The sequence below is a fragment of the Mandrillus leucophaeus genome, unplaced genomic scaffold (genome assembly GCF_000951045.1).
Source record: "Mandrillus leucophaeus isolate KB7577 unplaced genomic scaffold, Mleu.le_1.0 Scaffold326, whole genome shotgun sequence".
Taxonomy (NCBI): Eukaryota; Metazoa; Chordata; class Mammalia; order Primates; family Cercopithecidae; genus Mandrillus; species Mandrillus leucophaeus.
Genome location: NW_012103432.1, coordinates 2,040,649 through 2,058,190, shown reverse-complemented (window position 1 = coordinate 2,058,190; position 17,542 = coordinate 2,040,649). Strand labels below are relative to the sequence as shown.

Here is a 17,542-nt window from a genome sequence, read left to right as displayed (position 1 = left end):
TCAGAGGTCCAGCTTCCTATTTATTTTGGAGTCAGTTTAAATATACCAAAATGACAACCAACATTACTCAAATAACTGTATACATGGGGAGATCCAAATGCCCCCTGGAGTAATCAGGCTCACCTGCCCAGCCCAGGGCCTCTGCTGGAATTAGATCAGCCTCAGACATGACACACAGGGTGGTTCCTGCACTCAAAACATTCTTCTCAGGGAGGCCTTTCTGGGAGCCAGAGGGCAAGTCAGATTCAATTAAGTACAAGGACAACAAGGCATTCAAAACAACTGCTATTTATTATAAAAGTCAGTGGCTTCTGATTAGAAGCCTTTTTTTTTTTTTTTTTTTTAAACCAAATAGGCTCAAGAAGCTGGATGGAGGTTGGACTGACGAACATCTTCCTCTACCAGCGGTTTGTGGGACACATCACGTTTCTGCCAGTGCTAAGGCTAAAGCCCATATTCAGAGAAGCACCCTGACAGCCTTTTTCCAGCATCTTGCAGAAAACAGAACCTCAGCACTCAAAGCTACATCAACCCATGTGACCTTGCCCCCAGAGAAGCACCTGCCAGTTTGGGCATGGAGGAAGAGAAAGTGGGCAGGAAATTCTCCTTGGCTCCTTAGAAGGCAGTGGGAGCCCAGGGAAGCGTTTGGCCCCAGTGCAGCCTAACTGGGAGGGAGGGATGGGTAGAGGCTGCTGGGCTTCTCCTTCCTCACCCTCATGCGGGGTGGCTGCCCCTCTGGCTCCTTCAGAGCTTCTCCCTTCCAAGTTCCTACTGAGAAACAAGAAGGCACAAAGGAAAATCAGCCACCTCCTGGAGGTCACTGTGGGCCACCTGCTTTGCTAAGAGCCAAGCACAGATCCCTGCATTCTACCTGCAGAAGAGCCCACCCGGCTCAGAAGAAAGCAATTCTGCCTGTGGGGAGGAGAGGAAGGGAGAGGAGGGGAGGAAACATGGTGAGGTGGAAGCAGGGAGCAGAGCTTCTCCATCCCTCCTCTCCTTCCCTGCCAGAAATGCAATTAAGCAAGCAGCCCAGACTCAGCCGCACAGACAGCGCTTCCTGCTGGGGGAGGTCAAAAGGGCTGTAGCGGTGGGAGAGGGAGGTCATCAGGCCCCAGATCTAATTAACCAACCTGCCTTGCTTTTGATGTTGCTGCATTTCCTCTATTAACATTAATGATGGTTGGTTTGAATGTCCAAGCATGGCCAGAAGCTTCCCTCCCCACCACCCAGTAGGTAGCACAGCCTGTCCCTGGGACCAATATCCAGTCTCCGTGGCAACCATCTCCTGAAGATGCTTTAAAGAGATCTGACCCTGTCAGAGTTGTTGGGAGCTACAGAGGGGGGAAAATGGAGTGTGGCAGATTCATCATTAAATCTTGAAGCATCAAAGTCCTCTGAGACAAAAGAAATATGTTGTCATGCACCAGGAAGGAGGAGGCAGGCTGAAGGGCTGGCCTTGGGTGGTTTGGTTCTACCACAGGGTTTTCTTCATCCCTTTCGGGGAGGAAGTGGAAGGGGCAGCTCTGAGCTTCTTGTTCGAGCTGCAGCGTGGTAGACGCAGGAAGCTGGGATGCATTTCTAGGTGCCGTGGGTCTTCATTGCTGTAGCAGTGACAGAGAGAAAGGGAATTGCCCACAGAGTGAGGGAGGGGTGAGCAGAGAAGGACTGTAGAAGTGACACTGGGAAAGCTCAGCAGGTGACAGGAACATTAGTCTGGAGAGGCCAGAGTCCCTATACCCCAGCACCACGCAGATTCCCTGTCCTGTCTCTCATCTACCTTGGGCGCTAAGCAAGGTTCCCAAGGGCTCTCCCAGCAGCCAGGAGAATGCATCTGCCTTGCCCTCCAGGCCAGGCCAGATGCACTTGGAGAGACCCGGCCTCTGGCACATGGGGCCTGGAAACACTGAGCAGCCCAGGATAGGACCTCATTCCTCCTCTGAGTCTCACAGTGTGACAATCCCAAAAAACGAGGAACCAAGGACTAAGGCAGGCTGAGGCTCCGGAGTCCGGTGCTGTCTGTGCGTCACGGGCAGGAAGTCCAGCTACCTGCAGCCACTTGGGGCGTGGTGGGAGCCAGGCCCTCCAGCTCGGGGCGGTGCGCCTTTCTCCACGCTGGATTCATCTGTTTGTGGGAGGGAGGGCAGCACAACTTTGACAGTCCCATCTGCTCTGCCTTTGGTGACATCCCAAGGTGAGGTCAGTATTCTCTGCCCTCAAGGCCCTCTTAGAGGTCTGAGAATTTTTGATGGATCTTACAAACTAAAACCAAAGAAATCCAACATGAAAAAAATACCAGAAAATACTGTAGCCTGGACTATTTTAGTTTATGACACTCAGCTGTCCACAGTTACATGGCCTGTATTCCACAGGGATATGGACAATGTGCCCTCACATACACACACACACCCCCACACCCACCCTCTGGCACCCGTCCTCCCCCGCGCTGTGCACGAGGGAGCAGCCTGAGAGGTGCCGTCCTCTCTGTGGTTCTGTGGTGCTGTGGGCGGAGCTGTGGCGCTCTCCCGGCTCTCTCCAATGCTGGGTTCCGTTCCCGCTGCACTCCCAGAGCTGGGTCCTGGTGGGCAGAATTCTTCAGGCTCCTTAGGCAGCTTCCTCACAGCTGGAAGGGTCCAGTACTGCTCCCCAGCTGGCTCTCCTGGGAAGTCCTGGACCCAGGATGGAATCTTTGCAGTGGCCTCAAAAGTCCCATGAGTCTAGCCACCTTAGTCCTGCCATTGGACTTTGGGGGTCCTGGGCCAGGGGACCAACCATCCCGTAAGCCAGAGGGTGGAAGAGGTAGAAGCTGTGAGAGAGAACCAGCAGGAAGCAGTTGGCACCCCCAGTGCCTCAGCTGAGGGGCTTTGAATTCCATTCCTCCTGCTGGAGCTCCGGAGAAATTCCCCATCGCCAAGCCCGGTTCTCTTTCATGGCCTTGTCTGTCTTGAGTCCTGCTGGGCACACCGTAGCTGGACAGCTTAGTAGATGCTGACTCAGTGATAATCGTGGAAAGGGCTCTTCCCAAGAGGCCCAGGAGGGCAACCCTTCTAGGGGTCTCGTTATCGGCTATTTGGCCCGGAGTGTTTGTCAACATGTAAATGTAGCCCTCTTAGGCAGGCATGTGCTCACAGGTCACAGGCCCAGCACCAAGTGGGGAACCGGGGAGACTTCCAAACAACTCTCCCTTCCAGCCACTCAGCCCCACACTCCCCATTCCCACCCTTCCCACCCCACCCGCCAAGAGCTGTTCCAGCAGGGGGCCACAGTGACTAAAGAGGTACCCTGTCTCCCATTGCCACCCAGTCCCCCCCCACCCCAAGAGCTGTTCCGACAGGGGGCCATGGTGACTAAAGAGGGGTACCCTGCCCCCCATTCCCACCCTCCCCCTCTGGGAGCTGTTTTGGCAGGGAGTCACTGTGACTAGAGGGGTACCCTTCCAGGTGTGCTGGGATGGCACAAAAGCTGAACCACCAGCAAAAGGGGAAAAGGCAGATTAAGCCCTGCTTCTCCTACCTGGCTGCACATTAGGATCACCTGGGGGACTCTGGAAGCCATGGCCCCACCTGGGCTGGGGTGAAGCAGAACCTCTGGGCATGGGCACTGGTGGTGTTAAAAGCACCACAGGGGATTCTCGAATGCATCAGGGCTGAGGCACCACTGAGCCTGCACTGGGAGGGCACGTGAGGTGCAGGGATGCTCACCTGTAGGTGGTTCCCAGGAGCAGGCTCAGGATTCCCACCACGTGTATGCCTCTTGCCAGGGGCCAAGAGGCCAAGCCCCAGGCACAGAGCCGCAGGAGGGTGTCCCACAGAATGCCTAGAGCAGAGGAGAGGAGAGAATCCTGGAGTCAGCCAGGCAGGGGATGACTTCTGGGCTACAGAAGAAGGAGCCACTCCAAGTCAAGGAGCAGAGAGTCACTCCCAGCACTGCTGCCCCACAGTGGCCCCCCCTCCACCTGCTCTGTCTCCCAAGTCCAGGTGGGTGGCACTGACCTGTCAACATGCTTGAGAAGAGCATGGCTGGGAAGTAGTGGTGGAAGTAGAGGACCCGGCCCATCAGGAAGAATGGGAAGTAATGGAGTGTCCAGCCGAGCAGGACCTGGCCGCCTCCTCGCAGCAGGACCTGGGACAACCCTGGGCCCAAGCAGCACAGCCCGGTCAGAAGACAAGGAGTGGGCAGAGATTCCAGGCTCTGGTCCAGCTCTGCCCCTTCCTTGCTGTGTGACCTTGAATATGTCACTTCACCTCATTGGACCAACCCAAACCACGCTACAGAAACTGGAAGAAGAGAAGCTGGAGCTCGAGAACTCTGGTCAGGGTCCAGCCTAGTGAGGCCTGGGCACCAATGGCAGGTACACCAAGCACCAGCAGGAGGCAGCCCAGCCTCTAAAGAAACCCCTCTACACCTCAGACAGCTTCACTCCCTACTTCCACCTCCCACATCTTTGCTGCCACACAGATCTTTGCAGCGGCAGACAAGCGCTAAGGTGAGGTCACAGGTGAGGATGGAGTGAGGGGGTGTCTGGGACTATGACTGTTCAGACAGACAGCTGCAGAGGCAGAAGGGCCTGTGTGACTGTCTCAGGTGCTGTGGCCCATGGTCTGGCAGCCAGAGTTACCAAGAACAGCACTGGGATGGGAACCCAATAACCCTGGAGGCTCCTCTCTAGCCCAGAGAGGACAGGGCCGTGGAACAAGGAGGTGACAGAAGAGAAAAGATGGGCAGCTGTGTACATAGCATGGGGCTAAAAGTGAGGGCGGTGGAGTCAGACTGCACGGGTTTGAGCCTCAGCTCTATCACTTACTAGCTGTATATCCTGGGACAAGTTTCTTAATCTCTTGGTTCCTTGGTTTCCTAATCCATAAAATGGGGGTCATAATTGCCAACGCTCTAGGGTTGTTGGGAGGAAGTAAAGTGTTTACCACAGCACTGGGTACTTGGGGGTCGTTAGCTTTCAAAAGCAAAGGATAAGGGAAGGTGTGGGGTGGTAAACATAAAGGATGGCCCATCAGCAGGCAGCCGGCCCTCCCCAGGGGTGCAGGCGCTCTGCTACCACCAGGTCAGGGGAGGGAGAGCCCCAGGGGACCTGACCTGCAACCTCCGCTGGCAGCTGTGCCCCTCTCTGTATGGCTATAGCAATGATGCTCCCTGAGAGGAGGTAGAGGGCGATGCTCAACAGATTCAGCCACCAAACCACCTGTGCAGAAATGGGAACGGGCAGATGAGAACGCAGCCACTCTCCATGGCCAAGTGCTCCAGGGCCTGAGCCAGGAATGTTTAGGCACTCACCGGGTTGCCAAGCAGATAGACTCGGAAGTCTGTGTCATTGATCCCTGAGAAGCGCAGGCCCTGTGGAACGGAGATCACCCTGCTGACCCAGGTCCAGCCCATCCCTGGCCACACCCATTAGGGGGAGGAAGATGGTCTTCCTTCACAGATAGGGAGGCTGGACATGAGGCTCAGGCTATGCAAATTCTACATGAGCTCTCTGGGAAGGCAGGGTCAGAATTAGGGCAGAAAACAGAGCCCTGCCTCTGGCCAACCCATCCCAGGATCTGCCTGCCCTAGCATACCCACCCCCACCTCCACCTGTCTCCCTGGTCTCGTTCTTGGCTCCATTTCCTGGGAGGAGCCCCAGCCTCGGATCCTACCTGATAGTTGATAGGCCAGTGCCAGGGTTTGGATGTGAACTCATTGTCCTTGGGTTTGAGGCCACTGTTCCCCTGCATGAAGGTAGCAAGGAAAAGCTAGTCAAGACGGAGATCTGGAGGGTTGACAGAAATGTGAGGCCCAGGTTTCTCTAATACAGGGCCAAGCGCCGAGCACAACCTTCTCTTCTTCCCTTCCCTTGCAGAGAAGAATCAGGGATCATTTGCAGCCACTGTCTGCCTGCTTACAACAATTGCTTTACTTCTCCCAAACAAGCCTCCATTTCCCATAAGGGGTCCATTCCAACCCTCTACGCTAGGGAAAAAGAAGGGAAAGGGGAATGAGGAAATTGTTCCAATGGGCACAAAATATATACCCATCTGCCAAGCCAAGGACAAGGTGTGAAAATGATCGGAGAGGGGATATAAAATGAGGCTTACTGCCAGGCACAGTGGCTCATGCCTGTAATCCCAGCACTTTGGGAGGCTGAGGTGGGTGGACCACCTGAGGTCAGGAGTTCGAGACCAGCCTGGCCAACATGGTGAAACCCCATCTTTACTAAAAAATACAAAAAATTAGCTGAGCGTAGTGGTGGGTGCCTGTAATCCCAGCCACTCGGGAGGCTGAGGCAGGAGAATCACTTGAACCCGAGAGGTGGAGGTTGCAGTGAGCCGAGATCACACCATTGCACTCCAACCTGGGCAAAAAGACCAAGACTCAGTCTCAAAAAAAAATTTAAAAATTTTTTTTAAAAATAAGGCTTACTTATTTGTTCCCTTCAGGGGCCAATTTCAAATAGAAAAGTGGAAACTCTCATGTATGCCTAGACTTGGAAGAGGTTACGTTAGCCTAGTGTTTCTCCACCATTTTTTCCCACTACTGCCCCTCTACCAGGAGTGCTTCTAGACAAGTGTTTCCCTAAACATCCTCCATGACATTTTAATACTTTATACTGTACATCTCACTTGTGCTATATACATAAAAAATAAGTTTGTTTTTTTGTTTTTTTTTTTCCCTCCAAGAACACATTTCATCTACTGGGAGAGAAATCAACCCCAATGCATGCTTTGAAGGACCCAGACACAGCCTCCCTAATCCAGCAGCCAAGAACATCTGCTAACCTGTCTCTACAGGGCAAACCAGGTCTTTGCTAAAACAGGAAGGAGTAGGGTCAGGATCCGGGATTTTAACCACTAGGACTGGGGTCAGCCTCATCACTGGGACAGACTGGAAAGGCCTTTCCCCGGAAGGGGAGTCAGCTGCCATGACTTAGGCCGGAGCTTCTCCGCCTCAGCACTCCCGACATTTCGAGCTGAAGAGTCTTTGTTGTGAGGACTGTCCTGTGCATTGTAGAGTGTTTAGCATTCCTGGCCTCCACTCACTGAATGCCAGTAGCACTCCTACCCTCAGCCCCTCCGTTTCCCAGCCAAAAATTTCTCCAGACATAGCCAAAAGTCCCGAGAGGCAAAATCGCCCTCAACTGAGAACCACTGGGATAGCCTAAGAAAGATCCAGAAAGTTCAGTGGACTGTCACCCAGTGCCTTAGGAATCCAGTTTGTCAAGGGGATGGGAAGAGTTTACAGGCCTCTGCATGGTGGAGAGGTTGTGCCTCCAAGGTCAAAAGTGCACTGGGGACATCAGACACAAAGGGGACAGCTGCACAGTCCCTGAGTCACTGTGGCCCTTTGAAGGACCTGGGAATGAGGAATGAATCATTCTGGACCCCTGGAGCAGTTGCTGAGGGAAACCAGTTCCTTCACATTGTACAGTTTGGTCCCAAACCCAAGGACTCCTGTCAGAACTGTACCAAGCCAAGGGAATCTTATTCACTACATTAAACTCTGAGAAATCCTGCTCTGTTGCTAAACTAAGAGAGAGAGAGGAAAGAAAAATCTGCAACCTTCACAGGCATATGTACTTGTAAGTTGTTCTCTATGGCTGAAATCTGGATGGGCTCACTCCTGCAAGTGCACCAGGCAAGGCAGCCTTCTCCTCCAGGTCCCGGGCCACTACTCAGCCGGCAGAAGAGCCCTGCCCCTGCAGTTTCTGTAGTCTGGACTCAGTGTTCTCATCTCTTTCCCCTCCCTGACTCTTTGTTGGCCGAATAAGAAAGCTCTCCTATTTCCCTTTTCTTCTCTGACTCTACTTCTTAGATGATGAAAGACAAAATGAAATTCCTAGATTTAGTCTTAAAATTTGACCCAGGCCCAGAATGATATTCTGACTGACAGGCACACGTTCAAAAGAGCTAAGCCGTCAGGCCACAGTGACAGCTACAAGCAGAGAGTCAGAGAGGAAGTGACCCAGAGATGCTTAATGTCAACTCATCACCTCCCAATGTGCAAAAATGACAAAATTTCAATTTTAAAAATTTAATCTGGTGAAATAAGTCAACTGTATTTCCTGAGTACTGCTTACATAATCACTTCCAGGGAAGTCCACTCGACAGTGGCTTACCAGGGGAAAAATAACAAGCGCTCCACCTCCCTGCAGTGCTGTGGGTAGAGGGATAATCACAGAGCTGGCTTGAGATAGTGATTCTTAAACATTATTCCTGCAGAACACAGGTTTTCCATAAGCCAGAATAAGGGGCTCTTCCACTAAACAGCAGGATGACAGCCGGGGAAAATGTAAGCTAGTGAGTAGAATTTTCTCAATTTAAAGATTTCTTCTCTGAATTTTTCTTAAACCTTTGATGCTACAACTGCTGTCAGCCACTAATGATAGACAGCGCAAACAATGTCTTCGAAAATCTTAAAAAAGAATCAACCATGCCCCGCCTAAGCAGTTTCTGTCCAGGAATATGAGTGGGCTTGTGGCTGGGATTTCATGCTGCGTATAAACAACACACTCAAATTAGCTATCCATCCTAACTGATCCTGATTTCGTATGATGGAATGAACTATCAGTATCTCATGATCTTCAACTAAGAGCACTATGATTTTCAGGGGCTCTGCCACTTGGACAGATTTACAGATCACTTAGAGGTGGAGGAGTGTAGTGGTAACTAGTAGTAACACTAAAAGCCTACCAGCCTGGCTCTGAGGGCTGGATCTCCCTCCTACACTTAGCTGTGTGATCCTGGGCAAGTTCCCCGACCTCTCTGTACCTCAGTTCCCTCTCCTGTAACTGGGAATGACAGCAACCTCCATATGATTGTAATAAGTATCAGATGAGTTGATAAATGTACAGTGCTTCACGTAGTGCCTGGCATGAGCTGTACACGCATTCACTGGTATCATCAACATCACCACCATCCTCATTCTGTGGTGAGGGAAATGCCTTTGAGGATCACGGAAAGTCATAGTGAAGACGCTTTCAAATTCCTCCACAAGGGGGAATGGATCTGTAGCATGGCATTGACTTGTGATCCAAAGTCATGGCTGCCCAAAAGCTCTTAGAGATGCCATGAAATGAGAAGGGGACACATACCCGGATCATGACCATGTGGGATTCTAGCAAGATCTCAGGAAAACTGGGCTGCAGCACATTCAGGCTGATGTTTGGCACTAGGGGAAAAAAAGGCAGGAGAAAAGCCTTTGTCATATATTCTCTCCTCAGTCTGTCCATGGTACCCACATTCCCACCAGAATACAAGTGCAACCTTGCTGACAAGTTGACAACTGTTGAAGAGACAGAAGAAAGCTTGGCCCAATTCTTGATCATCTACTTAGCTGTATGAAGAACTCATCAGGCATTCTGAGAAATGCAAAGGAAACAGACAAGGAGGCTTCACCTGCTTGGTACTCCGACAGCTCTCAGCACCATCACTTTTCACTGTGGTACTGGCTCAAATGCTGCTCTCCTATTAGGCATAAGGGACAGCTGCACAGCCCCCGGTCACTGTGGCCCTTTGAAGGGCCTGGGAATGAGGAATGAATCATTCTGGACCACTGGAGCAGTTGCTGTCGGGACAAGGACCAAGTCTGTCTCCTCACCAATATGTCCACAGGGCCCCACATGGTTCCTGGCATACTTGATACAAGAGTTGCTGAATTAGTTGATTAGTGGGTTTGGCTAGATTGGGTGGGAAGAACAAAATGAAGGCACACATAAGCTTGAGGTGGGTAGTTTAGGAAAACAGATGATGAATCCAAATACTTTCTGAGTTGAAGCTGACAATGCAGTGGAAATATCAAATTGGAGCTTGGGTGTAGAGAGTGGGGCACAGATTAGGGTTGTGCTTGTCACTTTCTATAAAAGCGTTGGCTGGATATGTGGGGGACGGGGAAGCGACTCCACACTGAGGCATAAAGGGAAAGTACCAGCTTGCTCCAAGCCTGGAGGCTGGGGAGGTGCCCATGGTGCAGGGGAGAGAGGAGCCCAGAGGCAGACGAGACAGATGGACCTGCAGATGGCCACTGGCCACTTTACAGAGAGGAGTTTACGGAGGGAGTAGATGAGAAGGAAAGGAGTATGCTATGTAGGTACAGACAACTCCAGAAAGAGAGTGTTAACAAGGAACAAACAGCAGCAAGTTGAAGGGACAGCAGAGTCTACAAACGCTTACTTTTCTAAGATAAGGGTTTCTTATACATGTTTCCCTCCAGAGCCAGCCCAGAAAGTGACCTCACTCACACTTGGGATTGATATGGTCCTCCACATTCCAGATGGAGTTGAGGGTTTCTTTCAGGTATGGGGTGCAAGTAACTTCCAACTGCTCCCAGCCCCTGTGAAAAGCAGAAGTCACAGATGTCTCTCAGAAGACCTGAAATCCACCAGAGAGCAGCACTGTCTTCTGCTCTTAAATCCACAGGCTCCTTCTCTTTTCCACCTGGTGGCCATTATTTCTTCATGTTCCATGTTGGACAACTATCCTAGGATAGTCCAGCATACAGTAGTCCCATTTTTGAAAGAGACATAGACCCAGAGAGTTATTAGCACCAGCCAGATGTGAAAATGTTGAACTATCAGAACACATAAAACACCAAAGCTGCCCTGGAGTTCTGTGCTCCATAATACACCCGATGCCTACTCTCCCTCCATCTGCCACTAAGAACAAGCAGACAGGAGGCGAACACGGGAAAACGAAAGCTTCTGGCATACTCCTTGTAGAGTGAAAGGAAAATCAGGACCCTTGATTGGGACAGCAAAACCCTAGAGACTTACCACTTGGGTAGAACCTTTCCCGAGGAGCCCAGGACACAACCTGTGACCAAATGGATGAGGCGAATTCGACTTCTCAGCACTTTGATCCGGTTTCCAAATTTTCTGTTTACAACCTCAATCCGCCAGAAATCATTTGAGTCCCCTGTTCCATTCTGCCACAAAAACCAAGAAAAAAATACAAAGAAAGTGAGGGGACTTTAGAGAAAATATGTCAGAAAGGGAAATGGCCACCTTCAGATGCCACCATGTTATGAAGGTCAAAGACCAAATCGGGCTCAATGATAGAGATGGGCGAGGTTACAAGGCGGCCAAAGAAATATCCCAGGTGACTGGCATTGTCCGAAAACTCACTATTACAACCAAAACACAGTTGTATGACCCCTGGAACCAGAAGTCCAACTCTTCACTTCATAGAACTGGAGTTCAAGTTCTAAATAGATGTCTTTGCCCTTCACTCAAACTCAAGACATCACTCTGAGCCAACAGAAACAGATCTGGGCCATTTGCATCCATTACCTTGGCCATCTAGGTACTCACTCATCTAAGCCAGGAAGGTCTGGCCTGGCTATCGCACTTTGGATATTAAGACGTGTATGTCTAATTCTTCTCAGAAGATGCCCACAAAGAAGATCAGAACATTCACAGTCTTGACCTAGCACAATGTGGGATAAGCAAACAGAAAGAGGGCTGGGAAATCCACCTGAAGGCCAGAATCTGTATACAGTTTTCCACTAGTAGTTTTTGTCTTCAGTTACTCCCAAAGCCATAAGTACTCATAGAGCTTTTACTCTATTAGCTGCATCTCTTTGAGGTAGTAAAATACAAAAGCTGCAGAACAGGGAAGTGATACTTAAAATAAAGCCAATGAGAACTTGGGATCTGGCAAAAGATAAACATACATGTTCGTCGGGGGCCATATTGTGGGTCCTTGTTTTCTATGTCCAAGGTGATTTTAAAAGAGATCCAAATAGTATTCATATTTGATATTTATTAAGTATCAAAACATGTAAATGGCATGGTTATTATGTGAGGAGAGAGATGGAGACAGACTTCATAGGCTGCTTTTCCCACAACAAGCCTAGCCAAAAAGCTCCCAAATGTTAAGAGACTCCCTGTGCAGCCTCTTATCCTCAGGAACATTCCAGAATTCTGGGGAGAAGATATCCCACCACACAACCCTGAGCCAAGGCCCATAACTTTTTACATCCTGCTCACACCCCCGTTGCTTACTTACTATGCCATAGCCGGTGACCTGATAGTGCTTCCGGGTCAGGGGGGCCTCATGATAGTGACTGTGCAAGTTCCGGGAAGTTCTAGAAGTTAGAAGAGAGAAGTGTCATTATCCTATAGAAAGAAGATGTGCAACATTTCTTCTTTTACCAAGGATGTTCAGAGTCATCTGTCAGGATAAGAAAAATTAGAATCTGAACTATTAAATCCAACATATCAGGAACTTTTTTCCTATTTACTCTCAAGAAATATCATGAGAACTGGAGAAGAGATGAGCCCAAACCAGGAGAGACAGATGGTAGGAGCACTGGATGGCATGCCAAGAAAGGGGCTAACTTTAGGTGCTGGCAGGGAGGTGGGGGGCGACTTTCACACATTTAGTAGCTTTGAAGCACTTAGCTTGCCTGACTTAGGAGGCAGGTTTGAGGAGAGGAAAAATTAAAACTTGTAATCTGCATGGCCTGAGCTAGGTAACCTCCTCACTGCCACTTACTCTTTCTGCTCCCATCACCAGGTTTTTTAAGTAGACTTCTGTGGAGGATGAGAGGGGTTTAATTTAGCTTTTATTTATTTAGTTTTATGTAACAACTCTCACTTTTATCTGGAACGAGTAATAAATGTTCATTATAAAATTTGTGAAAATTTGCAAAAGTAAAATTTAATTACAATAAATTTTTATTAATGACAAAATGAAATTTATTTAATAAAATAAAAATTTTAAGTATTCAAAATCCAGCTGACTCGGAAAAAAACCACAGCTAATTGCTTCTCTCTCTCTCTCTACACACACACACACACACACACACACACACACACACACCCTTGATATTTAAAAATTTGTATCTGATAATTCCAGTCTATGAAATGTTTACGGGTCTGCTCCTGCTCTCTGTCATTTCAGCTTGTTCTTGCACACAGTGCCCTATTTTCTTGTGTGCTTTGTTACTTTTGGGCATGTACTATTGTCACTAAAAAACTATTTATGGGAATGAATGACAATGTCTTTCTCCAAAGAGGGCTTACATTTGCTTTTAGCCATGTACCTAGGAGACATGACCAATCTAGGATCATGTTCATTTAAATTCATGGCTTGCAGATTCTGAGATCATCCGGGTGACATGAATTTGAGCCCCAAGTTCATGTGAGGATCAAATGGTAGTTCCAACTTCTCAGGAACTAAGGACAGTTCACTACCCAACCCCCAACACTTAGCTGGGTCCTAAAGTAATTTTTCCTGGGCACAGGTGCATAGGGCAGATTTACCCTTACCCTAAGCCTTTGGGGGTTCCAAATACAGGGAAGGATAACTTAATAAATTTACCACTTTGGGTGAGCCTAGAGGTTTGACTTTAAAACCTCTTCTCTCAGGAGGCAGCCAAAAGTCAAGATTGTGGGATCAAAGCAAAAGTGGCTTCAGTGTCTCACTTACTTCTCTGGATTCCTCATTTCACTTAGGTTTTGGCCTGGTAACTCTTTAATATCTTGTCAGCCTTTTTATGCTCTTAAGAAGTCTTTATATTATTCCAGCATTTTTAGTCATTTTCAGTGAGAACACTGGTTAAATAAGCTAGCTTGCCATATTCTCAGAAACAGACTCCTACATCTTTCTAAAGGCAGCCACTTAAGAAGCAGCTTTGGGAGCCGGGTGTGATGGCTCATGCCTGTAATAGCAACCATTTGGGAGGCTGAAGCGGGAGGATCGCTTGAGCCCAGGACTCTGAGGCCAGCCTGGGTAACATAGTGAGACTCTGTCTCAAAAAAAAAAAAAAAAAAAAAGCAGCAGCAGCCTTGGGCAACTCAAATTTTCCTCTAGGAAATGGGAAACTGAAAGGTCCCCAGTAGGCAGGGGCAAAGGCTGGCCTGCAATTTCATCACCTTCATAAAATGCTTCTCCTATTCTCGCACTGCAGCCTTGCTCCATTGACCAGAGCCTTATCAAAATCTAACTTCTGTTTACTTCTTAAAATAACTGCCTCCCCTTGGTGCCCATACCATTTATTTATTCAAACTGCAAATAGACTTACTCTTTGTGTTCTAGTCGAATAATGTCTCCATGTCTTACAAACTCCACTGGGAAGGAAGGGTCTAGGGGATCTGCCAAAAATAAACAAGGATTGATATCCAAAATCACTTACCAGGCTAGTATTAATCAAGGGCTGACTGGTAAAGGGTTACAGTACCATGTGGTGTCTGCTAGAGGTATAACCAGGTACTCTCAGACCAGACAGGAAGGACCCCTAAATTGTCTTGGGGGACTAGAGAAGGCTGTCCCAGAGACAATGCTTCAAAAGTCTCCTAAAGGAAAGGGAGGATATTGTCAGGTGGACAAGCGGGGAAAAGGCACTAGAAGTGTGAAAGAAGAAAACTTCTGGCCGGGCACAGTGGCTCACGCCTGTAATCCTAGCCCTTTGGGAGACTGAGGCGGGCAGATCACCTGAGGTCAGGAATTTGAGACAAGCCTGGCCAACATGGTGAAACCCCATCTCTACTAAAAATACAAAAAATAGCCAGGCGTGGTGGCGCACACCTGTAGTCCCAGCCACTCGAGAGGCTGAGGCAGGAGAATTGCTTGAACCCGGGGGGCGGAGGTTGCAGTGAGCTGAGATTGTGCCACTACATTCCAGCCTGGGTGACAGAGCAAGACTTTGTCTCCAAAAAAAAAAAAAAAAAAAGAAGAAGAAGAAGAAAAACTCCTTTGATGAATAGCAAATGGGTTTAATACTGTAAGGGTGGGTGGGGTGGGGGAGAGTGGGAACAGATGAGGCTATGAACGAGTGTGGCCAGACTGCATATTCCAGGCGGGAATGTGGCCTTTACCCAATAGGCACTGAAGCCCCACTGGAGCTTAAGCTGGGAATAATAAGACTTTAGTAGTAATAATAGTCTTCTAAAAAGTAATTCCATACAAATGACCACTTGCCCAACTCTCCTCAAAATCAAATAAACCCTGACAATTGTGCCAGCGAGTATCTTGTCTTTGGCAATAAACTTGCTAAATGTGAGGCGAAGAATGACGAAATGATTAAGGGACTACTTCTGTATCATCTCAAAGTCAAGACCAATCAGGATCTAGAAAGGTGATGACATGGAAAAGGAGCTGGCAGTAATCATAGCAACACAGAATGGATCCTTGCAAATTTCTGTCCCAAACAGTGAGATACCAACACACTATAAATAGATCAAGGTCAGGAAAGATAAATTTGCCAGTGCAAATCACTGGCTCTCGAGAGAATCAGATAACTCAACTGAAGAGATGCCCATTTCCATGCTGCCTGTTAGGGTCTCTTAAAAGCATTAATTAGCAAGATGACAAATCAAATAAGTCAATAGGGAGTGAGGCTTTATTTCATATGCATTTGGTGGGGAGGGGCATTTATAGCCGTCAAGAACACAAAGACCCTAGTCTATAAAGCTCCCACAAAATCCTTAATCATTTCGATGAAATGCAACCATCTTAACTCAGAAGTCACAATAGAATAACAGACTAGGAATGTCAAAGACTCGGTTCATGACCACACGATGGAAGTAAAACTGGTCTTCCCTCGTAACTCCTCACTGCGATAGAACACTCACATTTGGCCTGCTGAATCAATCAATATCCATTATAAAGGTATAGAAACAGACTCTGCCCAATGGTGTCATAATTTATCCTACTAAGGAGCAGAATGCAAAGTGGTTGTATACACCACGTTTCTAGCCTACATGGCAATAACAGGAGGTGGATTTAGGTGAGTAGCTGCCCATTTCTCCACAAAGGCCCAGGAGCAGCTAAGCTGGGATAGGCTAAGCCAGGTGGGATTTGCTGAGGAGTCACAGAGATACCTGTGGCACAAGACCGTCAGCAGAGATGACAGGCTCAGAAGGTGAGTGTTAGATGCCCTCTGTTCTCTCCTCAGCTGCAGCAGAGGCACAGCCTGCAGGTAGCTAGCTGTCTGACCAAAGAAAGGAAGATCTGGCTCCAGTCTTACTCTTGTCATAAAGCCCTGAGAGCCCGATAGGTGTGCTGCAGTTACTTCACCCAGGCCAGTTGGGAACAGATCAGCGGGCATTGAGTCACATCCCAGGAATTAGTCTAGACAAATTCCAGTCACAGGACTAGTAGCCCCTCAGATCTCCAACTGACTGACTCAGGCCAGGGCTGAGCAGTGGGCAGAATTCTATCTTATCAAGACAACTTGAGCCGCACCACATGCTACAGTGTGCAATGTTTGGTGTGCTCTATGTCAGAAATGAGAGCAGCAGCCAGGTGCCCTCAGCTGGGGCCACTCACCAGCCCCCAGTGGCATGCTCAAGTAACCTCTACTTGGATTAAATCTGGGCTCTGCTATCTGTCTTCAAAATGACAGCTCTAAGAGCAAGTTCTTACCTGTTTTGTTCAATGCTTATCCCCTATGCCAACAACAGTGCTTGGAACACAGTAGGTGCTTAATAAATAATAATCAAAAGGATAATTGAGATAAGTAAAGGTGTCAAAGATGGTTAGCAAAGCCCATCTCAGGATCATTCTTTTGCAGGCATGAGAAATCTTAAGGAGGGCTCAGAGAGAGTAACAGCACAAGAAGCATCAGTCTCTGACCACATTACCTGAATTTGTGTTATGTTTCTTGATAATCCACAGGTTGTTGTAGTCCTTGTGCAAATAGGTGGTGACCTGGGTAGGGGGTGGGGGCGGAGGGAAGAGGAGGCAGGAGGGAGAATACCATCACTATCAGCACAGCTGGCCAAGAACAATCAACATCAAATCAACATTGCTTAAGCCAATTTCAGAATCCCTAGCCACCAACCTGAGGGGCCATGTTTCCCAATGGGGCTCAGATGTAGCATTGGTAAGTGAAATTCTCTCCTTCCTTCTGCATTTAGAGGCCTTGTCTCACAAGAGCCTTTTTGTCTCTTTGTATCTTTCTGCATCTTGTCCTAAAAGTTCTATCCAGCCTTCTAGAGGGAGGAACCATGAGGCCTTATACAACCGGTTGACTTCAGCACAAAAACAGGATGAGGATTTAAGTGCATTTTCAAAGTAATTAAAGCCGGGCGTGGTGGCTCATGCCTGTAATCCCAGCACTTTGAGAAGCCTGGGTGGGCATATCACCTGAGGTCAGGAGTTTGAGATCAGCCTGGCCAACATGGTAAAACCCCGTCTTCACTAAAAATACAAAAATTAGCTGGGTGTGGTATATGCCTGTAATCCCTACTACTCGGGAGGTTAAGGCAAGAGAATCGCTTGAACCCAGGAGGTGGAGGTTGCAGTGAGCCAAGATCACACCACTGCACTACAGCCTGGGCAACAGAGCAAGACTCCATCTAGGAAAAAAAAAAGTAATTAAGATCGTGCCTCAAACTTTCTAAATGAAAAATTCATGCTATTATATTTTCTATAATGTGGCCAAATGAAACTAAAAAGCTCCACAGATATCCTCTCCTAGAATTTAACTCACATTTTATACAAAAAATCTGGAAACAGTATGATTGTCTAGTAACAGAAAAATAGTTAACATGATAGTATGTCCTGGGATAGAATATTATACAGCCATAAAAAATGTTTCAGAGCATTTTTTT

The 17,542-nt window shown here is 48.3% G+C and overlaps 1 protein-coding gene across 1 annotated transcript in view; it reads right to left on the bottom strand.

The window, feature by feature from the left end:
- Nucleotides 1–272: 272 nt before the first annotated feature.
- Nucleotides 273–17,542, bottom strand: part of POMT2 (protein-O-mannosyltransferase 2) — a 47,006-nt gene continuing 29,736 nt past the window's right edge. Inside the window, exons 11-22 of the mRNA XM_011988287.1 lie at nt 16,571–16,637; nt 14,011–14,080; nt 11,991–12,069; nt 10,757–10,908; nt 10,226–10,317; nt 9,080–9,156; nt 5,649–5,720; nt 5,287–5,346; nt 5,089–5,194; nt 3,990–4,130; nt 3,699–3,813; nt 273–2,803 (exon numbers count right to left, since the gene is read on the bottom strand). Coding sequence (XP_011843677.1) covers nt 2,698–2,803; nt 3,699–3,813; nt 3,990–4,130; nt 5,089–5,194; nt 5,287–5,346; nt 5,649–5,720; nt 9,080–9,156; nt 10,226–10,317; nt 10,757–10,908; nt 11,991–12,069; nt 14,011–14,080; nt 16,571–16,637 — 1,137 coding nt within the window. The 3' untranslated portion in view covers nt 273–2,697. The remainder of the gene's footprint in view (nt 2,804–3,698; nt 3,814–3,989; nt 4,131–5,088; nt 5,195–5,286; nt 5,347–5,648; nt 5,721–9,079; nt 9,157–10,225; nt 10,318–10,756; nt 10,909–11,990; nt 12,070–14,010; nt 14,081–16,570; nt 16,638–17,542) is intronic.